A 20,994-nucleotide genomic window follows, 5' to 3' on the forward strand; every position below is an offset into this window, starting at 1 on the left:
AGGATCCCGACGCATTCGCCGCGGTCTTGCTGGGGGAGGCGACACGGTGTGTTGGAGAGAGTTTCGCCTGTGGCGTCGGACGGACCTGCGCCGACTGCCGGCTCTGCCGTTCACGAGCCCTTGGCAAAACATTTCAAACCTCCCTAAGCCTCGGTCTCCTTGTCTGTTAAATGGGCATAAAAATACCTGGTTGGTGATGCTGCTGTGAGAGCCAAGTGCGGTAACCAATAGCAGGTGCGTTAATAGAGGTCAGTTCACTTAACGTACCTTGTGCCTTCACGCTCCCGCCTGTCACTGGGCAACAGAGACCAGAGCACCCAGTAGAGGACCCTCTTCTTTTCCTTAGGCACCATTACCTCATAGTGATTGGTGAAGGGGGAGGAATGGGAGGAGGAAGGGGATGGGCCGGAAGCCAGGCCCAGGGCAGTGAAGAGATGACTCGGGCAGCCGTCCCCCATGGGGAGCTGCCATCTTCCTGCGGACAGCCGGGCTGTGGCAGTGACTTCCCTGTGACCTCCCCCAATTCCGGGGCTGCCACGTCATCACCAGACCCTGGCTCTCCTGCCTGGGCACATGGCCGAGATAGCCATCATCTCGGCAGAATGACCTGTCCTTGGCGTTTCAGGCCACAGACCTTTCTAGTTGGGATTCCGCCTCTGTCCTCCAGGCAGCAAGGACACTGCTGCCACCCCTCCCCCCACTCTGTGTGTAACCATAGCTGTGGCCTCCTTCAGGTAGAAGACATCACGGCCAGCCATGAGGCTGCTGTCCTGGAGATGGAGAATAACCACACGGTAGCCATTGCGATCCTGCAGGACGACCACCACCACAAGGTCCAAGGTAGCTACCGGCCGCCATATGTGCGGCCCTTCGGGGTGGGTCGTGTGAGCCCAACCTCTCCTGCCATCCTTCTTCTCGTGCTCCTCTTCCCATTTTCCCTTCCTTTCCTTCCGGTCTGTCTTCCGTGTTGCTTCCTGTGGCAAGAAGAGCTAGAAATCCAGGATCCATCCAGGTAACCACTTCTTTCCTCAGAAGCAGCCCCCCTCAGCCCTGCCTGGATACGAGAACCCTAGGGAGCCGTCCCAGGGGCTCACGCCCAGCCCGGGTCCCAGCTGGGGTTCCTCGGTGGCTGTTCTGGGGTGCTACTGCTGGCCGTCGCGATTGCTCAGAGCTCCTGAGATGGTTCTGATGGGGTCTCGAATCTTGAGAAGCACTATTCCCAAGTACGCCTGGAAATCCTGGGCTTTACCTTGTCTCGTCGCCTCTCAACACAAAATGGCAAGCCGGTGTAGGTCCGTGCACTTGCCCACACTTGTGGTGTGCTCAGGGCCACAGCAGCGCCCCTCTGGATCTGCGTCTCCACACCTCATAGCCACGCACTGTATGCCCCGTGGGCTAAACAGAGTTCCAGACGGTGGGATTTCTTTCTACATTTTTGTAACTTGAATGATCTTTCAATACATAGAGGTTTTTGTGGGTCGTAACAGCAGTAACAACATTTACTAATTACTACCAGGATTTTGACTTTGCCAAAGAACCTTTTTTTTGACGTGCGTGTACATTAATATTTACAACTTCTTTTTCGATTTCAACCCCCCTCCCTTTTTTTCTCCTAGTCCGCTGACTGTGAAAAGTGTATTAAAAACAATGAAATGTAATGCATAGGTTAATAAATTTTAAGAATTTGAAAGTTAAACATTAGAGTTTAAACTTTTTTTAATTTTTAAAAAATATTCATTTATTTTGAGGGAGAGAGGGAGAGAGAGAGAGAGAGAGAGAGCAAGTGGGGGAGGGGTGGGGGAAGAAGGAGAGAGAGAATCCCAAGCAGGCTCTATGCTGTCAGCATGGAACCCCACGTGGGGCCCAATCTCATGAACCATGAGATGGTGACCTGAGCCAAAATCAAGAGTTGGATGCTTAACGGACTGAGCCACCCAGGCGCCCCTTAAAATTATTTAAGGCTATTGGGTTGCCTTTTGTTTCTGTATTTGCATAAAAAGTAGACCTGGTAGGGGCGCCTGGGTGGCACAGTCGGTTAAGCGCCCGACTTCAGCCAGGTCACGATCTCGCGGTCCGTGAGTTCGAGCCCCGCATCGGGCTCTGGGCTGATGGCTCGGAGCCTGGAGCCTGTTTCCGATTCTGTGTCTCCCTCTCTCTCTCTGCCCCTCCCCCGTTCATGCTCTTTCTCTCTCTGTCCCAAAAATAAAATAAAAAACGTTGAAAAAAAAAATTAAAAAAAAAAAATAGACCTGGTAGATTTTTGTGATGAATGAAATCTCACTTAGACACCATATCCAAGACCTTTGAATTATGTGTAAATGTGGAGGCAATGTAAATGTATTTAATGATAGCCAAAAATTTATGACTATCGTCAGGATGATACTTTCAATGACTGTTAAAACTAATCATGTAGACAGAGCCAGGTAGACCAGAAGGCTACATGGCTTTATATCAATGAAATCAGCCCAGACTTTTTTCTCCCCCCCAAATGCAAATTTCAGCTATAAACAACTGGATTTCTTAGAGACTTTCGCCATCCTTACTTAAAAGATGTGGGTCAATGGAAACCACAAAGTCTTTCCTGATTGCAGCTCATGCCAGCCTGAATGATAATTGCTGGCCTCCAGTGCTCTCCTGTTCTGAGCATGTGATCCTGGCTGATTAATGAGACCTTTCCTCACTGCAGTTATAACATGAAAACAAATTGCTTGTGTAGCCAGAATGAGATGTGCTTCACCCAGCTAATAAGATTCTTTCCATCCGGAGGAAAGTAGAATCCATTCACTTAATAACTCTCACATGACATCTCTTTCTGCCTAACTTGCAAATTATTACCAGAATGACACTTTTCACAGGACAGAATTGTTCCATACTGTCTGACAGGAACCAGTCCAATTAGTCCTTCCTTCTGTCTGAGCTTCTTAATGCTGAATCTTTGCTCAAGCAAATCCTAGAGATCGGTGGTTTCCAGATATGGCCCAGGAAAGCTTGGAGAATCAATGAGTACTGTGCGTGGAGAATCCAACTTGGCCAGGGTGGTGGTAAAGCAGGTTGTAGGAATCGTGGGTGTGTGTGTGTGTGTGTGTGTGTGTGTGTGTTAAGTGCGCACGTGCGTTTATGGTGCGTGTGTGCACACACGTGTATGGGGACGTGTGTTCACGAGCACGACTGTGCTGTTTGCTTCCCTCGCTCGTTTCTTTGCTCTTTCCCTCTTTGTCTTTCTTTGTCCTATTCCTCTGCTCCTTCTTTCACTGTCTTCTAAATGGGACTGCATATCGTTTCAAAATAATGGAGAAGTCTGTTTAGGCTTCAGCCTGCTATATACCAGTGTCCCTTATTTACCTGAGTCTGTCGGAGTCTTGTTTGATCTTTTTCAAGAGACCACATTAACTGTTTGACCTCTTCTCTCCAGAACTGATGTCTACCCATGAGCTTGAAAAGAAAGAATTGGAAGAAAATTTTGAAAAGCTGCGGCTGTCATTACAGGTTAATATTCATTCTCTTAAAGGTGCATTTGTTCTTAAAGTTTATTTGTTTTGAGAGAGAGAGTGTGAGGGAGTAAGGGGAGGGACAGAGAGAGAGAGAGAGAGAGAGAGAGAGAGAGAGAGAATCCCAAACAGGCTCCACGCTGTCAGCACAGATCTCATGAACCGTGAGATCATGACATGAGCCGAAGTCAAGAGTCGGACCCTTAACCAGCTGAGCCACCCAGGTGCCCCAGTATTCATTCTCTTCACTCTGGTCTCAAGATGATGGCGGTGTCATTATGCCTGTCCACAGACATTTATCTAGCACCTACTATGTACAGGATCCTGTGCTAAGCATCGGGATGTAGAAGTAAATGAGACATATGCCCTGCCCTTTGGGAAGTCACTGTCCACTCAGACAGCTGTGACCCGAACAGTGACAGACAACACAAAAGGTAAATACTTACACCCAGTGAATACTACCATTAGTGAGCGCCACAGAAGTTCTGAGATGATGGTCCCCACTTGCCATGGTCTGACCTGAGCTGTGTCTGAGGAGAAGGGAGTGCTTGAGGAGGGTATTCTAGGCAGTGGGAATGGGGTAACGGTATCCCGTTGTGAAGGATAGATATCATAGGACATGTTCTGGGAATTATTGAAGGGACTTTAATCACCTGGAAGTGGGTGAGATGAAAAGAACCTTCTTTGCCTTCCACCACCAACCTGCAGAAAATGTGGGTCTCCGAGGCCAGGGAGCCGCCTGGCTTCCTGCTGACCTCTGCGGGGAGAATGAAGCGTCTCCCAGACTACGTGCATCTCCCTCCTGCCTTCTAGAGACCCAGGCCACCCCCAGCCCTAAGGCAGAGCTGCCTGGGAAGCAGGGGTGAGGTCGGCGGCCCTGCTTCCCTTCCCAACCATCACAACCAGATTATTTGTTAAATATTAGGGACACTCACGTGGGGAAATTGTGGGAGGTGATTACCAAAACCGCAACACAAAGGCGGGGATTTTGCTTCTTTGATGGCGCGCTTTCCCCTGGCAATGTTCATTGACCAGAGCCTGCCCCCCAAGAAGAGCATCCAGGATTGTGCAGATACCCAGTCTCACAACTACTGAGCATTCTGTTCAGAAGTTAAAATGGGAAACCGCCTGCTGCAAGCCGACCCCCGACTCATCGATCCATCGATGGTCGTCTGCGCGGTCATCACGCGGCTTATCCTCGGCACGTGAACCCCAAACTGCCTTCGGGTACCCCGCATCCCACACCATCTAAGGTGCACAAACCAGGACCATACTGTGATATAACAAAAACCCCATCCAGTCCACAACCAAAAAGAATTGAGAGTTTAGTTTCATATGTGGGTCCTCACGCTGCTGCTGACATTAAACCATCGTGAATTGTGCGTATTTTACTTGTGATTCTCCATGGGCAGATTTCATTTGGGCTGGAGATTATTTGGTGCAAAGAGGATGGAATTGTCGAGCCCCCCCTTTTTGGGCTACTGGTGGCTAGAGAAACAGGTCTGGGGCAAGAGATTGGAGCTTTCAGTTTAAATCCCCACTGTACCCCCTCTTACTAGCTTTGAAATTGTGGACAGTTACATAAGCTCTGTAAACCTTACTTTCCTCATCTGTAAAATGGGGATGATAACGGGACCTCCCCCAAGGTGTGAGCAGATTAAGGGAAATGATGTATGTCTAACATGAGGTGGGTTCAAGGTAAATGCTAAGAAGTAGCAGCTATTAGGGGCGCCCGGGTGGCTCAGTCAGTTGAGTGTCTGACTTCGGCTCAGGTCACGATCTCAGTTTGTGAGTTCGAGTCCCCCGTCAGGCTCTGTGCCGACAGCTTGGAGCCTGGAGCCTGCTTCGGATTCTGTGTCTCCCTCTCCTTCTCGTGCTCTGTCTCTCAAAAATAAATAAGCGTTAAAAAAAATAAAAAACAAAAACAATAGTGGCTATTGCTATTATAATAGTTTAAAGCATTGCTGCATTTACTGTTATTATTATCATGCCATTGGTTAACTCCTGAGTGGCCCGTGCTGGGCCAGGTCACCAGCTGGGCCTTTCTGCCTCTTAGCTGGACAAAAAGGAGCGAACCCAAGTTGAAAGATAGTCCGTTCTGTCTGATTGCTGTGGCACCGTTGTGTGCCTGGCGGTCTGTTTTGAGTAATGGTGAAGAAGGCAGAAAATACACAGTTTGACATTTTAGATCTATCCTAAGTGGTGTTTGCCTGATGCGTCTTTTCATGGTTTTGTTTTTTTAACGGACGGGGAGAGAATTGAAAGAAATGCTTCCTCCGACAGCACGGACGGGTTTGGGATAGGAGCCACGTAGCGGTACATTTTTAGAGTCAGGTTCTAGAAGGTGACCGGGCTGCCCAATGGCTGTGTGCCAGGGCCCAGCTGGGTTTGCCCGGGGCTGTGATCTCCACTCACCAGCTCCTGTGGGTACAGACTCCCACTGATAACTATATTGCTCGAATGTACCAGCATTTGCATTTAATGGCACTGTGGGGGCTTTTATGCCTTAAAAATGAAATTGGAAATAACTGGAAACCAAAAAAAAAACAAACAAACAAACAAACAAACAAAAAAAGAGGAAAAGGAAGCCGCCAGAGATAGTTTGTAAAACAGGGTCCTCTGGCAAAATGAAGAAAGCAGTCAAGCCAGCGTTTCATACGTTACGGTATTTTCATGTGGAATTATATCATTTACAATACCTGGCTCTTCGTATCAGTGGGGTGAGGTCACTTCTCATGCTGGCAGAGTTCCTGGGGAGACCCTAGTCCCTGTGTTTTAATGTTACAGAAGTGGCGTCACTGGGCAGAGTATCTTGGGACACGCTGCGTGGACGAGGCCCCGTCGCTGGCTGCGCTGGGGCACCGCGAGAAAGCCCACTGCCCTGCACCCTTTGCTCGCCTGCCGTGCTCAGGCTGGGGTTGCAAGCGAGGTTGAGTGTAGTCGCATCTGCCCTGACAGCCGGGGGCCGGGAGCCTGGGTCCAGCCAGGGAGAGGCTCTCCACAGGGGAAAAGACTCCGCCCACACAGCAGCCCACGCCAGGGACATGCAATCCGGCCCTGAGGCCCGGGAAGGCCAAGGGGAGGAGGCCAGAAGCGAGCAGAGCAGGAGAGGGGGCTGGCCAGTGGAGGCACCGCTGGCGGGAGAGCTGGAACGAAAGGCGGGGCTGGAGGGGTCAGGGAGATCTGAGCGAGCCGGGAGACAAGAAAGGCCGTTCGGAAGATGCACGGACACTGTGTAAAGTCCGTGCTTCATCTTGATGCCAGTGGGGTTTTACACGGCGGGGGTGACGGGGTCGGGTTTGCGCTTTCGAAGCCTCCCCCTGACTCCACCTTGAGGGCAGAAGGGTCCTACCCAGACGCCAGGTGCAGGAAAGGGCCAAGCGCGTGGCTGAACTTCAGGGAGAGGGACCAGGAGAGCTTGCGGACCCCAGGAACATCACGCGGGTGGAATTGGCGGGACTCGAGCCTTGACCCCGAAATTAGTGCGTTTGGTGGTGGGAGGAGGGGTCTCAGGCAGACGGGGAAGGTCAAGGATGGTTCAATGGTGTAGAAACGAGGGCAGCTCTCCGTTGAGGTAAGTATCTTGTTCTTCCTAAAGTCAGGGACTAGATGCCTCCCTCTGGTGGTAGTTTGCCTCTGTGATACTAAATCAGATCATTGAATCAGATATTAAGTAATAATTAATAACAGTTCAATAATGAATTCAGATATTAGATCACGAAATGCCTCCCGCCAACAGGCTCCTTATTTGGGGACGAGGGGCAGGGTTCTCATCTTGGGAGGTGCTCGGAGTCAGGCTGCTGGCCCCCAAGTTCTCCCCCGGGGTCGGGACCCTTCATGCGCAGCATGGGTGCCACGTGACCCCCTCTTACCACGTGGGACAGGCAATCCAAGCGGCCTCCACCTTGCAGCCCGGCAGGGTGGCCGTTGCCTCCCGGCTTCCCTGGGCCGCAGTGCCTGCGGCGGACCAAGCTGGCCTTCTTGTCATGCCTTGCAGGACCAGGTACACATGCTGACCTTCCAGAGCCAGTCTCTGCGGGACCGGGCCAGACGCTTTGAGGAGGCCCTGAGGAAGAACACCGAAGAGCAGCTGGAGGTAGTCATACCCTACCCCATCCCCCTGCCGACCCGGCCTTGTGGCTCCCACAGGGCGCGCCCCCCCCCCCCAGGAGTCACCTCTGCAGTCTTCCCCGGTGACAGGACCTCTGTGTCGATCCACTGCTGGAGCGACAGCTGGCCAGGACACGTCCCTGTCAACGCCTCTCTCCTGACACAGGGGACGGCTGTGGGGTTCTCCATTGACATGTTATTTTTGCCAGATTCCACTCCCTAGCCACCGTCCCTGAGCTGGGCTCCACCCCGCCTGGGAGCTCTCCCCCCCCCCACCCCCCGGCTGGGACCCACCCCTCCACTCGTGCTCCCCCAGCTGTAGTTTAGGCCCGCACAGGAGGTACCCCGATGGCTGCGTTGGTAACTTGAGGGGAGTTTTTTCCAGGAAAGCTGGCAAAACTCCTTCCCTCTGATGGAGGGTCGCCAGATAACATACATGACGCCCAGTTTAATGTGAATTATAAATAAGTGAATTTTTTTTTAGCATAAATACATCCCATGTGATACTGACACTTAAAAAAAAAAAGGGCGGTGTATCTGGAATTCAACCTTAAGTCAATGTCCTGTATTTTGTTGTTGAGTTATTGCATCTTGGCAACCTTACTCTAGCGTTTGTTTTTCTGAAACGCCTTTTCTGCTTTCAGAACCACTTTGCTCACTTCCTATGCAAGAATCCCTCCCTCACACACACCCCCAACTCCCTGTGGACACAGGGGAGACCTGTGACTCCTGGCCTGTCTGCTGAATGAAGTGGTCTGGGCCAATGTTAAAAGTCAATGTCGAGTTTTCTCTTTTTCCTCCATGAGCTCCCTTTGGGGGATGGGCTGGCAGCCTCCAGCCACCCCAGCCTCCGGGCTGGTCAGTGGATGATGGCCTTACCTCTCTCATTCCCCGGGGAGCTGGGTCTCTCGTGGCATTTCCAGGAGGAGAGCAGCGGGCGTCTTATCAGGGAAGGCCGTGAATGCGCCCATGCTGACACTCTGGGGCCTCCTGGGAAGCTTGTTATGGAAGGCCAGATTTAACCGGATTCACGGCACCGGTGCATACTGGGCTGTACTGGGACCGCTGGTGACCGGCTCTCGCTCTCTGCCGTTGTAGATTGCACTGGCTCCCTATCAGCACTTGGAAGAAGACATGAAGAGTTTGAAGCAGGTGTTAGAGATGAAGAATCAGCAAATACACCAGCAGGAAAAGAAGATCATTGAGCTAGAAAAACTGGTGAGTCGGCCTGCGTCCTTGGGAGAGCTCCAGTCACCTGAATGGTATGCCTTACTGGCATCATGGATTCACAGCCTGCAGACGGTGGGCCCTTCCCTGTCCATTGCTTACACCTGAGCAGAAATGCCACGGTTGGTCTCCAGGCCTTTCTTAGGAAGCCAGGAGTTTCTTTTATTTAATATATGTGTGTGTGTGTGTGTGTGTGTGTATGCACGCACATATGTATATGTAAATATGTATTTTTTTTTTGAGGGGGCGGGCAGGGGCAGAGAGAGAGGGGAACAGAGAATCCAAAGCAGGCTCTGTGCTGAGAGCGGTGAGCCTGACTTGGGGCTCAAACTCACAAACCGCGAGATCATATACCCTGAGCCGAAGTCGGACGCTCAACCGTCTGAGCCACCCAGGCGCCCCTGGGAAGCCAGGAGTTCTAATAAGGGAACTGAAGTGGCTTCATTCTGTGCAACTGGGAGCCCTCCTGATGGCCTGTCTCCAGCCCCCCATCCGGCCTTCCTGCCCTGGGGGAGTGCTGCTTCCTCCCTCCTCCCTGGGGGAATGCGTGGCCAGACTGAGCAGAGCACTTTCCATATGTTGGTTCTTCCACCCACTGGAGCGATCCACTGGAGCGGGTGTTGTCAGGAGCCTCATATCGCAGATGTATATGCAGACGTATAGGAAGGGGGTGTATCTCACCCAGAGCCCGTAAGCGGCCCACCCGGGCAGGAGCCCTGGCCCCAGGGCTCCCGTCCCTGCCCTCGCGGCCCTCTGCCTCCCCCTTCAGCCTGGTTGCCATGGAACTGGCAAAGGGGCCCGCTGGAGAAACAGAGCACCCCAGAGCTCACTCCCCTCCCCTGCAGGCACAAGTGTCATACAAGGGCTGGAGCTGGAGACAGTTGTCAGAGTCACTAAGCAGAGCAGCCTGCTTCCAAGGAGACACCGTCTGGAGGTGGAGGTTGGCCTCGGGGGTCTCAGATCGCTGTTCTTCCTTTTTGATTGCTATATTCAAAATTAACTTTGACGCTGTAGAGAGAAAATACGGGCATTATAAAAAATTATAAGATAGACGCAAATAAGGAGATTAAGATATCTTTCCAACCACGGCTAACGCTTTCCAGAGTTTTTGCTCTGTACGGTGTGCCCCCCCCCCACCACGTGCAGATGGTCGTATCCTGCTCTCTTCCAGCGAGCAGACCTTTAACTTGCCATCTCGGGGATGGGTCATCTCATCTTACCTTTGAACGTTTGTCCCTGTTTGTCTCTGAGATATCCCTTGCCACCGCTTTTCCCACACCAGGGGCTGATCTAGGACCACGTGCCGTATTCGGCCATCATGTCCTCTCTTTCTAGCACCTCTGCTTCGTGAGGCGTCTCTCGCTGTATGGCGTAGGATGGGGGCAGACTGGGGTGTGACTGTCCATAGCCAGCATCCTGGGTGATGGTGACCACGTGGAGCTTCCCAGCAATGTCAGAGCCCTGCCCTTCCGAGCCGTGCCATGCAGCCCGGCTCACGCGAAGATCCACGACCCTCCGCCCCCAGGCTGGGCCGTCCGCATTCAGTTGTCTGGTCACCCACCAGCCTCAGGGTTTATTTGGCTGTTCTTAGCCATGTGCCAGGCATTCTGCCAGCATGCCTGACTTCTCCTTGCAGAAACCTTTCGGCATTAAAAAAAAAAAAAAAAAAAAGACCAATTTAGTCACTTCCTATTCCTTGGGAGCACAGATGCAGGCTGAAGGCAAGGGCCTGACTAAAGAGCTACGACAGAGCCCGGCCCGTTGGCTCTGACTCCCAGCCCTGTTCGCGGGAGGGTGACAGTTCTCTTCCGAGATCAACTCCCCAGCGGTGAATTTGTCATTTTCTTTTCAAAACGAAATTTACTTCTGAACTTATCTTAGAATGGAACTGTACTTCAGCAGGGCCCTGGGGGGACACACGGACAGGGAAAAAGGCGTAAGTTGCAGGGTGATACTAACCATCGATGGCATTAGTTTCTGATAGTGTACCGAGCCAGTCTCGGGCTTTGGGTTCCTGGCTGCCCGTACCCTCAGAAGGAAAAAATGCGTCCACGCTATTTGTATTCCCACCCCTCCGTTAATTCAGAATGTCATATTGTGCAAACACGCCGGGCCAGGGATTGTGACGCAGTGCAGTTGACCCATCAGGAAGAACCCGGGGACCCGTCAGCCACCCTAGGTCCCAGCGGTGTTCACAGCTCCCCTCTGACAACAGGGACACTCCCCACGAGAAATGTATTCTACACGGGAACCTGACGTACGCACACACGTGCACAGTAGAGGTAAAAAAAAATGTTTATATCTAAAATATGTGTAACAATAATAGTTTTATTACCACGTATGGTTTGCACTCTGGTATTTTCTGTCCTGTTCTGTTTAAAAGACACAGGCTGCTCACATCCCTCTAACTTGATTCTGTAATCACTAAGGCATCGCAAACTGCAGTCTGCCAAGCACTGTTCTGGACAACCAAAGCCCAGAAGCCTTGCTGAGAACCTCTTAACACTGCGTCTTTTATAGGCGGAAAAGAACATTGTTCTAGAAGAAAAGATCCAGGTTCTCCAGCAGCAGAACGAAGACCTCAAAGCAAGGATCGACCAGAACACCGTTGTCACAAGGTAGGGGGGCCCGGCTGTGTGAGCTTCCTAAAGCATGTGTCACCTACAAAGTGGCTTTGCCATAGCACTTCTTTGAGGGCTCTGTTTTTGTCCCAGCATCCAATTTGCCTCACTCCTCCGAGCTGTGAGGCCTTCCCCATGCAGGCTCTTGGCCTTTCTCATATGAAGAGAAGGACAAAACACACCGCCACGTATGCCACCCGGCCTGTGCCCTGGGTCTGCCTCTTGGTTGTCCCCACCTTGGGGGAAACGAGCGAAATCGGCAGAGATGCGTGGCAGGGGTCTCCAACGCAGCTGGGAGGTGGAAGGTTCCTTTCTGGGCATTTTGGAGAGACCTGCCAGCTGAGCGTCCCCAGGCAAAAGAGAAGAACCACCTAAGCAGCCCCTGAGCTGCGTCAGCCGAGCTGGGTAGACCCGTGGGGGGCCCTCGGCCGCTGAGCCGTTCTCCTGGGCCGGCCCGGCCAGCGGCCAGCGGGGGGTGCAGAAGCCAGTGGGAAGCCGTGTAGCCGAATGCGGCTAGCTATTCTGGACAATAGCGTTCCCCTCTCAGTCCCCTGCTCGGAGGTGCTCCAACTCTCAAGGAAGGATGTGGAGTAAAGCAGGTTTGGGGCTCGGTCGCCCGCGGGAGGTTATAGGCATACCTCGGAGATACTGTAGTTTCAGTTCGAGACCACCCCAAGACAGCAAGTGTCGCAGGGAAGCAGTCCAATGAATTTTCCCCAAATGAGTGGTTTCCCAGTCCGTATAAAAGGGAAGGTTACACTCTCCTGTAATCTGTTAAGTGTGAAACACCGTTGTGTCTAAAAACCCAACGGACATGCCTTACCTTAAAAATACTTTATTGCCAAAAAATGCAAACCATCATCTAAAGTCTCAGTGGGTCAGAATCTTTTTGCTGGTGGAGGGTCTCGCCTCAGTGTTGATGGCCGCTGACCGATCAGGGTGGGCTTCCTGGAGGCTGGGGTGGCCGTGGCAGTTTCTTAAGACGACAGCGAATTTTGCCTCCTTGACGGACTCTTCCTTTCACGAACGACTGCTCTGTAGCCTGTGATGCTGTTTGATAGCATTTCACCTACAGTAGAACTTCTTTCAAAACTGGAGGTAGTCCTCTCAAATCCTGCTGCTGCTTTATCTACTAAGTTTGTGTAATATTCCAAATCCCTTGTCGCTTCAACAAGCTTCACAGCGTCTTCAGCAGGAGCAGAGTCCACCTCGAGAAACCACGATTCTTGCTCAGCCTCGAGAAGCAGTCCTCACCCGATCACGTCCTATCATGAGATCGCGGCAACGCCATCCACCTTCAGGCCCCGCTTCTAGTTCTGGTTCTCTCGCTGTTTCCACCACATCCACAGTGACTGCCTCCACTGACGTCCTGAACCCCCCAAAGTCATCCCGAGGGTGGGAATCGACTTCTTCCAAATGCCTGTGCATGTTGATATTTTGACCCCTTCCCACGACTCATGAATGTTCTTAATGACATCTAGAATGGTGAATCCTTTCCAGAAGGTTTTCAACCGATTTTGCCCAGATCTGTCAGAGGAACCACTCCCTATGGCAGCTAGAGCCTTACCAAACGCATTTCTTCAAGAATAAGACTTGAAAGTCAAAATGACTTCTTGATCCATGGGCTGCAGAATGGATGTTGTGGTAGCAGGCACGGAAACAACATTAATCTTGTTCGACATCTCCATCAGAGCTCTCGGGTGACCAAGCGCATCGTCAACGAGCAGTAATATTTTGAAAGGAATCATTTTTCTGAGGGGCAGATCTCAATAGTGGGCTCCAAATATTCAGTAAACCGTGTTGTAAACAGATGTGCTGTCATCCAGGCTTTGCTGTTCCATTTATAAAGCACAGAGTGGATTTAGCATGATTCTGAAGGGCCCCAGGATTTTCGGGACGGTCCGTGAGCGCTGGCTTCAACTTGGGTCGTCAGCTGCGTTAGCCTCTTACGAGCACGTCATCTGTTCTTTGAAGCTTTGAAGCCAGCCACTGACTTCCCCTCTCTGGCTGTGAAAGTCCTCGATAGCATCTTCTGCCAACAGAAGGCTCTTTTGTCTACACTGAAAACCTGTTGTGCAGTGTAGCCACCTTCCTGAATTGTCTTAGCCAGACCTTCTGGGTAACTTGCTGCAGCCTCTACACCAACACTTGCTGCTTCACCTTGAACTTCTAGGTTATGGAGATGACTTCCTTCATAAGCCTCATGAACCCACCTCCATAGCTTCAGACTCTTCTTCTAGAGCTTTCTCACCTCTCTCTGCTTTCACAGAATTGAAGGGAGTTAGGGCCTTGCTCTGGAGTAGGCTTTGGCTTAAGGGGATGCTGCGGTCGGTTTGATCTTTCATTCGGACCACCCACACTTTCTCCGCATCAGCAAAAAGGCCGTTTCACTTTCCTATCGTTTGTGTGTTCACTGGGGTGGCACTTCTAACGTCCCTTCAAGAACCTTCCCTTTGCACTCACAACTTGGCTGCCCATTTGACGCAAGAGGCCCCAGCTCTCAGCCTGTCGAGGCTTTCAACGTGCCCTCCTCGCTACCCTTTTGACTTCAAGTGAGAAATGTGTTACTCTCCCTTTCGCCTGGACACTTAGAGGCCATTGTAGGGTCATTCTCTGGTCTAATTTCAATACTGGTGTGTCTTGGGGAACAGGGAGGCCCAAGGAGAGGGAGGGGGACAGGGGAGTGTCTGGCTGGTGGACAGAACAGTCAGTACGCACGAAACATTGGGGTGCCCGGGTGGCTCAGTCGGTTGAGCGTCTGACTTCGGCTCAGGTCATGATCTCGCCCTCCATGGGTTTGAGCCCCGCGTCGGGCTCTGTGCTGATGGCTCAGAGCCTGGAGCCTGCTTCGGATCCTGTGTCTCCCTCTCTCTCTGCCCCTCCCCTGCTCACGCTCTCTGTCTCAAAAATAAAAACATTAAACAATAAAATAAAATGAAAGAACACACAAAACACACACGCGCGCGCACGCACACACAGCGTCCACAGCTGAGCTCCTGGTGCTGGCATTTCATTACCACCGCAGAAGCTTACGGGGGAGACTGTGCAGGGAGCAGGTCTGTGACCTCCCCTCCAGCAGGGGCAGCAAGACCCCACTGCTGACACGAGCGAGGTGACTTCCCAGGCTCAGTCCAGGCAGCTGCAAAACACCTGTGTCCTTATCCCGGTCAGGTCCTCAAAGGCACCGTCAGTTTTTAATGCCACAAAGCAAGCAACTCACACTTCCTGGCAGACGGCACAGACCGCATCCATTCATTCTTCATCAGGCGTCCCTCATCAGCAGACGTTCACGGAGCGTCTGCTGTGGCCGGGCCCCAGGCTGGACGCCGGGGACTCAGAGAAGAAGGCTGTGGCCCCTGTCCTCGAGGGCGCCTAGCCCAGCAGGCAGGCCGACGCACCGAGCGTTTGCAGCAAGGGAAGGCATGTTGCTCTCCTGGAGACCCAGGCCAGGGGCGGGGAGGCCGAGATTTGCCCCGAGGCCGACAGCACCGTCCCTGGGCTGTCCTTGTCGGTCGCCACTGTCTGTGAGCCTCCTGGGCGGCACACCCACACCAGCCCCCCCACTCCTCTCCCGTCCTCTTCTGCCTTGGCATCTGCTCTGTCCGCCGGACAGCCAGCGCCTCCCCCTGACCGGGCAGAGGGACTGGGAGCCGACCGGGTGTCGACGGAGAGACTCTGGGAACAGACGTGTCCGTGGGATGAGCGGAACTCACGTTTCAACCCGAGGTTCTTGGTCACCGTGGTCCCCCTTGTCCCTGTCCCCCTACGTACAGCCCCCTCGCTTGCCTCAAACCCACTGGCCTGGCGGATCTCAAGGTAGGTGCCTTCTGGCGTGACTGCTACTCGATCGTTTCTTACTCTCTTCCCGCAGACAACTGTCAGAGGAAAATGCCAATCTCCAGGAATACGTGGAGAAAGAAACCCAGGAGAAGAAGAGACTGAGCCGAACCAACGAAGAGCTGCTTTGGAAGCTCCAAACCGGGGACCCGACCAGCCCGGTTAAACTGTCCCCTACATCCCCTGTTTACCGCGGCTCCTCCTCGGGGCCCTCCTCTCCCGCCAGAGTCAGCACGACGCCCAGATGACGCCGCCGCCACGCCGCCTGCGGGAGCCACGGCTCCTGTCCACCCGGGGCTCCTACCTGGAGGGAGAATTGACCAGGGGCCGGCCCGGGGCTGGCCCTGCACGCATGCTCAGTAGCTGCCTAGCTGCATTCTAAGCCAAGTCCTCTTCCGATCCTCGTGTAAGACTGTCCTGGCATTGGCACTTAGGAAAGCGTAAACGGTAGTGTCTGATGTGCAAACGTTTGACCATAGTTAGAGCCAAAAGAAAGAAAGACACTCCAGTTGTTCCCGAGCAATGAACTTTCACTGCAGAATTTCAGGTTAGTTACAAATAGCTCAGTTTTGAATATACATTGAATAATCATTGTGTACTGCACCGACCTGTGTGTATATTTAGATACACGTATCTACACATGCAGCGGTTCTAAATTGCATTTTTTATAACACGAAGTGCTGACATATTTTGGTGAAGGTCAGCAGTTTTCTAACTTGTGCCTAAGAACTATTGGGAAATGAAAATGCATTTCTATCTAGCTTCCCAGGAATATTTCTACCCAAAATAGAAAAAGGAAAAAAAAAAAAAGATACAGAGAAGAAGCGCCTTGCAACCTAGCACCAAGTGGTCCTCTAACACAAACACCAGCGATCTGTGAACGGTAACTGCCTTCGGAACAGTCAGCTTCGTAGTCAACATGATGTGAGGTCACTATTATCCCATTCACAAGTTTTAACTATTACTACTCCTGTCGTGAGTGGCGAAGGGTTGGGGTGGGGGAGGAGCCCCTCGGGGGTTTGGCTTTTCTCATGGACGGCACTCATGACAGTGGCTCACCTACAGTCTCATAAACACGAGGTTTGCTTTTTACCCAAGCGGCATCTCGGAATCCGTCGTCACGCTCTTGCACCCTTGGGAAAATGTGGAAGAGCCTGCCCTTCTAGAGTGAGGGGGAGGATGGCCTTGGAGTTGGCCAAGACCATCCGCACTCCATCCTCAGGAAGGAGAACAACTAGTACGATCTGTATCTTGACTGAGCACAGAGTAGAAGGCGTCCTCTGGCACTCTGTGTCGTTTGCTCTCATGCGATTCCATAAAGGGTCAACCCACCGAAACGGGCCCCCGGGCCCCCACGTCATAGGCAACCTTCGGTTCTGTAACTCAACCCCCTCACTGTTCACTGAGGTGGCTCAGGGGTTCTGGCAGGAGCTTCCAGACAACCAGCCCTTCCATCCTGGGGGATCCGTTCCAAGCTGTGCTAGACCATCACATGACCTCCCGCAAAGCCAGGCGTGTTTTCTGCCGGACGACCAAGCAGTACCACAGCCGACGGCGGTCCCTTCTTAGGCCCAGGAGGTTCTTCCCAATGGAGGAGCCCACTGAAACCGCCAGCCAGCGGTCCTGGCTCCTGGACTGGCATGCATCTCGGAATCGGTAGACTTAGACCGTGCAAGCTGTCCCCGTAAGTGCTATGGAGGTATAGGAGCAGAATACACAAAGAAAGACGTAGCTTTGACGGTCGATACGGTGACGGCAGTGATGCCTTTGGTTCCCGTTGGTGACAAAGACCCTGCGCTTTCTCCCGATGGCCCCTCAGAATCGTCCCGAGCACAGGGCCGCCTCTGAGCCTGCCCCAGGCCAGCAGACTCACGCAGGGATGCTCCGGGCCGGGAAGAAATGGCCTGCGGGGTGGGGGTGGGGGGACCTGCTCGGCACGCACGCGGCCAGCCTGAAGACAGGCCCGTCGGCGGTCCTTGCGTGAGTCGAGGCTGGCCGGCCTCGGCTACATCTCATTTCTCGCAAACCTCCAAGGGTCTCTGCCCATCCTAGGGACCCACACGATGGATCCCCATTGAAGAAACATTTCTTTTTTCCTTTGGTGGCTCTGCATGATGTTGTGATATTGAGTTGGGCATTCCGTTAGAGTAGATCCTGCCACGTTGACGAAAGACACAATTATTTATTCTATTAGCAGGCGCCACCTGCAGAGGACGGCTCAGCAGCCCCGCGCTGCCAGTCAGGAACTGCTTCCATCACGACACCTGCTAAACGCAGTTACACGGCAATACGCGTTTCAGTGTTACATTAGAACGTGCGACGGACGGCGTGGTAGCCTATTGCAAAGTTGTAGAGACGTTAGAACTAAGTAATCCCTCGCTAGGTGGACTAGAGCTTTGCCCTAACCAGCCCCGACCTCGGGTACTTGAGCGAATTCCCACGTTGCTCTGGCCTCCTTCCTTCATCGTGGACGCCCGTCACGTGTCGCTCCTATCCTGAAACGTGGGGGGCGGCAGCCACTGTGCCCCGTCCCCCCCCACCCCATCTCTCCCACCCCGTTAGGACTTGGACCTCTGACATGGAAGTCCCCCTGGCGCCCCCTCCCAGGCTGGAACGGTTTCCACATACGGATGCTGCAGCCTTCCCCGCCTGCCTCATACCCACCAAACCTCACCAGCCTCTTCCCGGTGTTCGGGAGACATGTCCGTGCCCTTGCACCCACCCCCGCCCACCACAAGTGGGATGAGGTTCTGGGGGGGGGGTGCGGTGTCAGGGGAGGGGAGGGGGCTGACGGGCTGGCACACTTGCTGAGTATTTGATGGGGCCACACGCTATTTATCTGGCCCCTCCAGTTTCTGTGTTGCATATTTGTGTTTGAAGCATATTAAAATTAACTTGAGGGACCTTCTGTGACATGCACTTGATGTAACCGTTAGCCCTCTCAGGCTTCAGGAAATTCAGGTTGGGGATCCAAGGCAGGGAGGCAGGGAGGTGTTTCGCAGGCTGGGTTCCTTTTCGGCGTGTGCCAGGGTCAGCGGACCGTCACCGAGAGCCCCTCTCCCCGGACGCAGCAGGTGCAGGGTGCCCACAGCTGTCTCCCAGCCCCGATCTCCAGCAGCCCTGCCCTGGACTTGAGAGAGCTCGGAGGCTCTGCTCTGCAAGGCCATCTTCAGTGGGCTGGGGGGGGGGGGGGGCGCTGGATTGGGTTGGAAAGGGACACAAAAAATTGAGTATATAGTCCCCCTCAGCATTGATTTCAAATTCAGACCTAGACAGGGTTATGTTTCCACCCCACAGACGGTTTGATGTGTCCCATCCAGTTTTATCTGGATCATCACTGACCTTTCCCTTGAGTGGCAATGTCCACAGCTACAGCAATTCCCTATCCTGGGCTTTCTTCCCCCAGGGGGGTGGGGGCGGGACACAGGACCCTGGAAAGTTCTACAGCTCTCCCTGCAACATCCCGAGGGCAGCCAGGACACTCTCATTTCAACCTGAAAGCGCTTGCCCCCACCATCCCCCGGCCTCAGGCTGGCCAGCCGGACCCCGGAGTGTCCACGGGGGCCTCCCCCTTCTTGGGGTTACAAGGGAGCCCCCCCGGGTAGGCCAGCTCCCCGTGGAGGTTTTGCAGGGCATGTGGCAGGGACAGCTATTTAGAGAGACTTCGAGTCTGCTCTCCCGAACAGTTGCTGAACCAGAGACTTTTCGCAGGTGATCCATCCCGAGTCACTCGGAGACCTGAGAGGGACACCACAGGTCCCCTCGGGGTCACCCGTGCTTCCAGATTGTTGAGGACAACTGCCTACTTATTAGTGATGGACTTATCAACCGGTCCTAACCTGTTAGTTTCCTCCGGGGTGTCTTGGGTCTTCCCCTTTCAGAATAACCACGTCCCCAGTGTCCTTGCCCCTACACATGAGGTAAGCAAAGGAAAAATGGATCATCTCAGAGAAGGGAGGGATGGAAGAGCTCACGTCGGGTAGAAACCTCAGAGCTGGATACTTCGCACCTGCCGGTGGGAGCTGCACGCTGTTCCCGCGCCTGGTGCCGCATCGTGCAGCATCAGTGGCCGGCCACCAAGCGATGACTCGAGGACCACACCCTGTCATTGCCTCTGGGATCATCGAGGACCACACCCTGTCATTGCCTCTGGGATCATCGAGAGTCAGAGTCCCGGAGACTTTGGGTCCAATACTTAAAAAAAAAAAAAAAAAAAAAGTCATGAAAGGCTGGTAAGCTGTCCCCGTTGTGAAGACGGAGTTAATTCACTGAGGTTTGCTGAGTCACTTATTTAAAAGCCAGGTGGCTTCTCTTAAACTCCTGGAGGCAACGGCAGGACAGCCGGGGCCCATTCTTCCCGCTCAGCCTGGAGGTTAGACGTGTTCGGGAAGGGCAGGTGCATTTGGCCTCCCTCACCACCACGTCCGCAAGTTTTGCCAGTGTGGGCACCACGGGGTGGGGGGTCGGGTGGTGCGCGGCTCTCAGCGGGGACTACCGGGCTGCACGTGACCGAGGGCCCCCTCCCGGCGTCCTGTGCGTCCTGCCCCCCCTGCCCCCACCCCCGGCCGCCTGCCAGGAGCACCCACACTCCCAGATCCCCGAGCACAGCACGCTGCCCCTGCACGCCCCCCCGCCCCCGCTGTGCGCACAGTGGTGTCTCTTGGGTTAACTGCACCCACACTAATGTGGCAGGGTCTTGTCCCGGTGCCCCCTCTCCCGCCACCCTGCAGGGGGCTGCCATCTAAGCAGGCGCTCGGGAACGTCATCGTTCCAAGGAGTAGAATCTGAAACCTCCACGGGAAAGTCCAAGCTTCACAACTTCTCTCGGCCCCCACTCCGTCCTGGAGCCACCGCGGTTTAGGTGCCGGACGCAGCGACACTTCCGCCTCCGTCCCCCCCCCCCCCCCCCCCGCCACGTGGCGAGCGTCTCCGGCTCGCGGGGCAGCCGCACTTTGTAAGACGAAACTATTCCCTTCGGAAGAGGGGCGGACAGGGCGGCCCACGGTTGGTGGCGCAGCCGTCGCCGGCTCTGTTCGGTGGCCGAGCAGGGCCGCGCTGGAACAGGCGTCCGCGCGCCCCCCCCCCCCCGCAGGCTGGAGGCCGGCGGGGAGTTCGGGAGGCTTCCTCGTGGCTGCCGGTGCCCAGCTGTTCCGAGGCGGCTTTTGATTCGCCAGAAGCGTCTCGTAACCAAACCGTGAGAGGCACGGATTGCTCCAGGGGGCCCCCCTCAGGCGTCCCGAGTTGGAATCCCCTGTGGGCTCAGGCTTTCCTGCGAAACGACTGACGCCCGGCTGGGGACTCCTCGGGCCGCTCGCCCCGCGCCGTGCCGGCCGCTAGGTGGCGCTGCGGCGCCGCGGGAACGGGGCTCCGCCTGGCGCTCCCAGGGGCGGCCTCTCGGCGGCGGCGGCGGCGGCGTAAAGGAGCCGGAAGGGACCGGCCCACGTGGCCTTCGCCGGGTGTGGGACCGCGGGGCGCTCCCGCGCGGCGCTCCCCGGCGTCCGCAAGCTGTGAGCAGAGCCTTTGACGGAGAGATCGCTCGCCGGGAGCCGCCCGGGGGACGACCAAGGGGACTCCCGCCTGCCCGCGGCTGGGCCACACTGCACACCCCCGGGTGCGGAGCGGGGATGCCGCGCAAGGTCCAAGCTCCGTGGCCTGGTGCGCCGTGTGGCGGATGGGCCCGAGATGGTCCGGGGGTCTTGCGGCCAGATACT

General features: G+C 54.3%; 1 protein-coding gene across 3 annotated transcripts in view; it reads left to right on the forward strand.

Moving 5' to 3' along the window:
• Nucleotides 1–15,971, forward strand: part of MTUS2 (microtubule associated scaffold protein 2) — a 563,429-nt gene extending 547,458 nt beyond the window's left edge. For all 3 annotated transcript variants that reach the window (XM_027064621.2, XM_053212281.1, XM_015083756.3), the window contains 6 exons: nt 735–840; nt 3,413–3,486; nt 7,486–7,584; nt 8,697–8,816; nt 11,346–11,443; nt 15,318–15,971. In XM_027064621.2, the coding sequence (XP_026920422.2) occupies nt 735–840; nt 3,413–3,486; nt 7,486–7,584; nt 8,697–8,816; nt 11,346–11,443; nt 15,318–15,531 (711 nt within the window). In that variant the 3' untranslated portion in view covers nt 15,532–15,971. The remainder of the gene's footprint in view (nt 1–734; nt 841–3,412; nt 3,487–7,485; nt 7,585–8,696; nt 8,817–11,345; nt 11,444–15,317) is intronic.
• Nucleotides 15,972–20,994: the final 5,023 nt, after the last annotated feature.

The sequence above is a fragment of the Acinonyx jubatus genome, chromosome A1 (assembly GCF_027475565.1).
Source record: "Acinonyx jubatus isolate Ajub_Pintada_27869175 chromosome A1, VMU_Ajub_asm_v1.0, whole genome shotgun sequence".
In the NCBI taxonomy this organism is placed as follows: Eukaryota; Metazoa; Chordata; class Mammalia; order Carnivora; family Felidae; genus Acinonyx; species Acinonyx jubatus.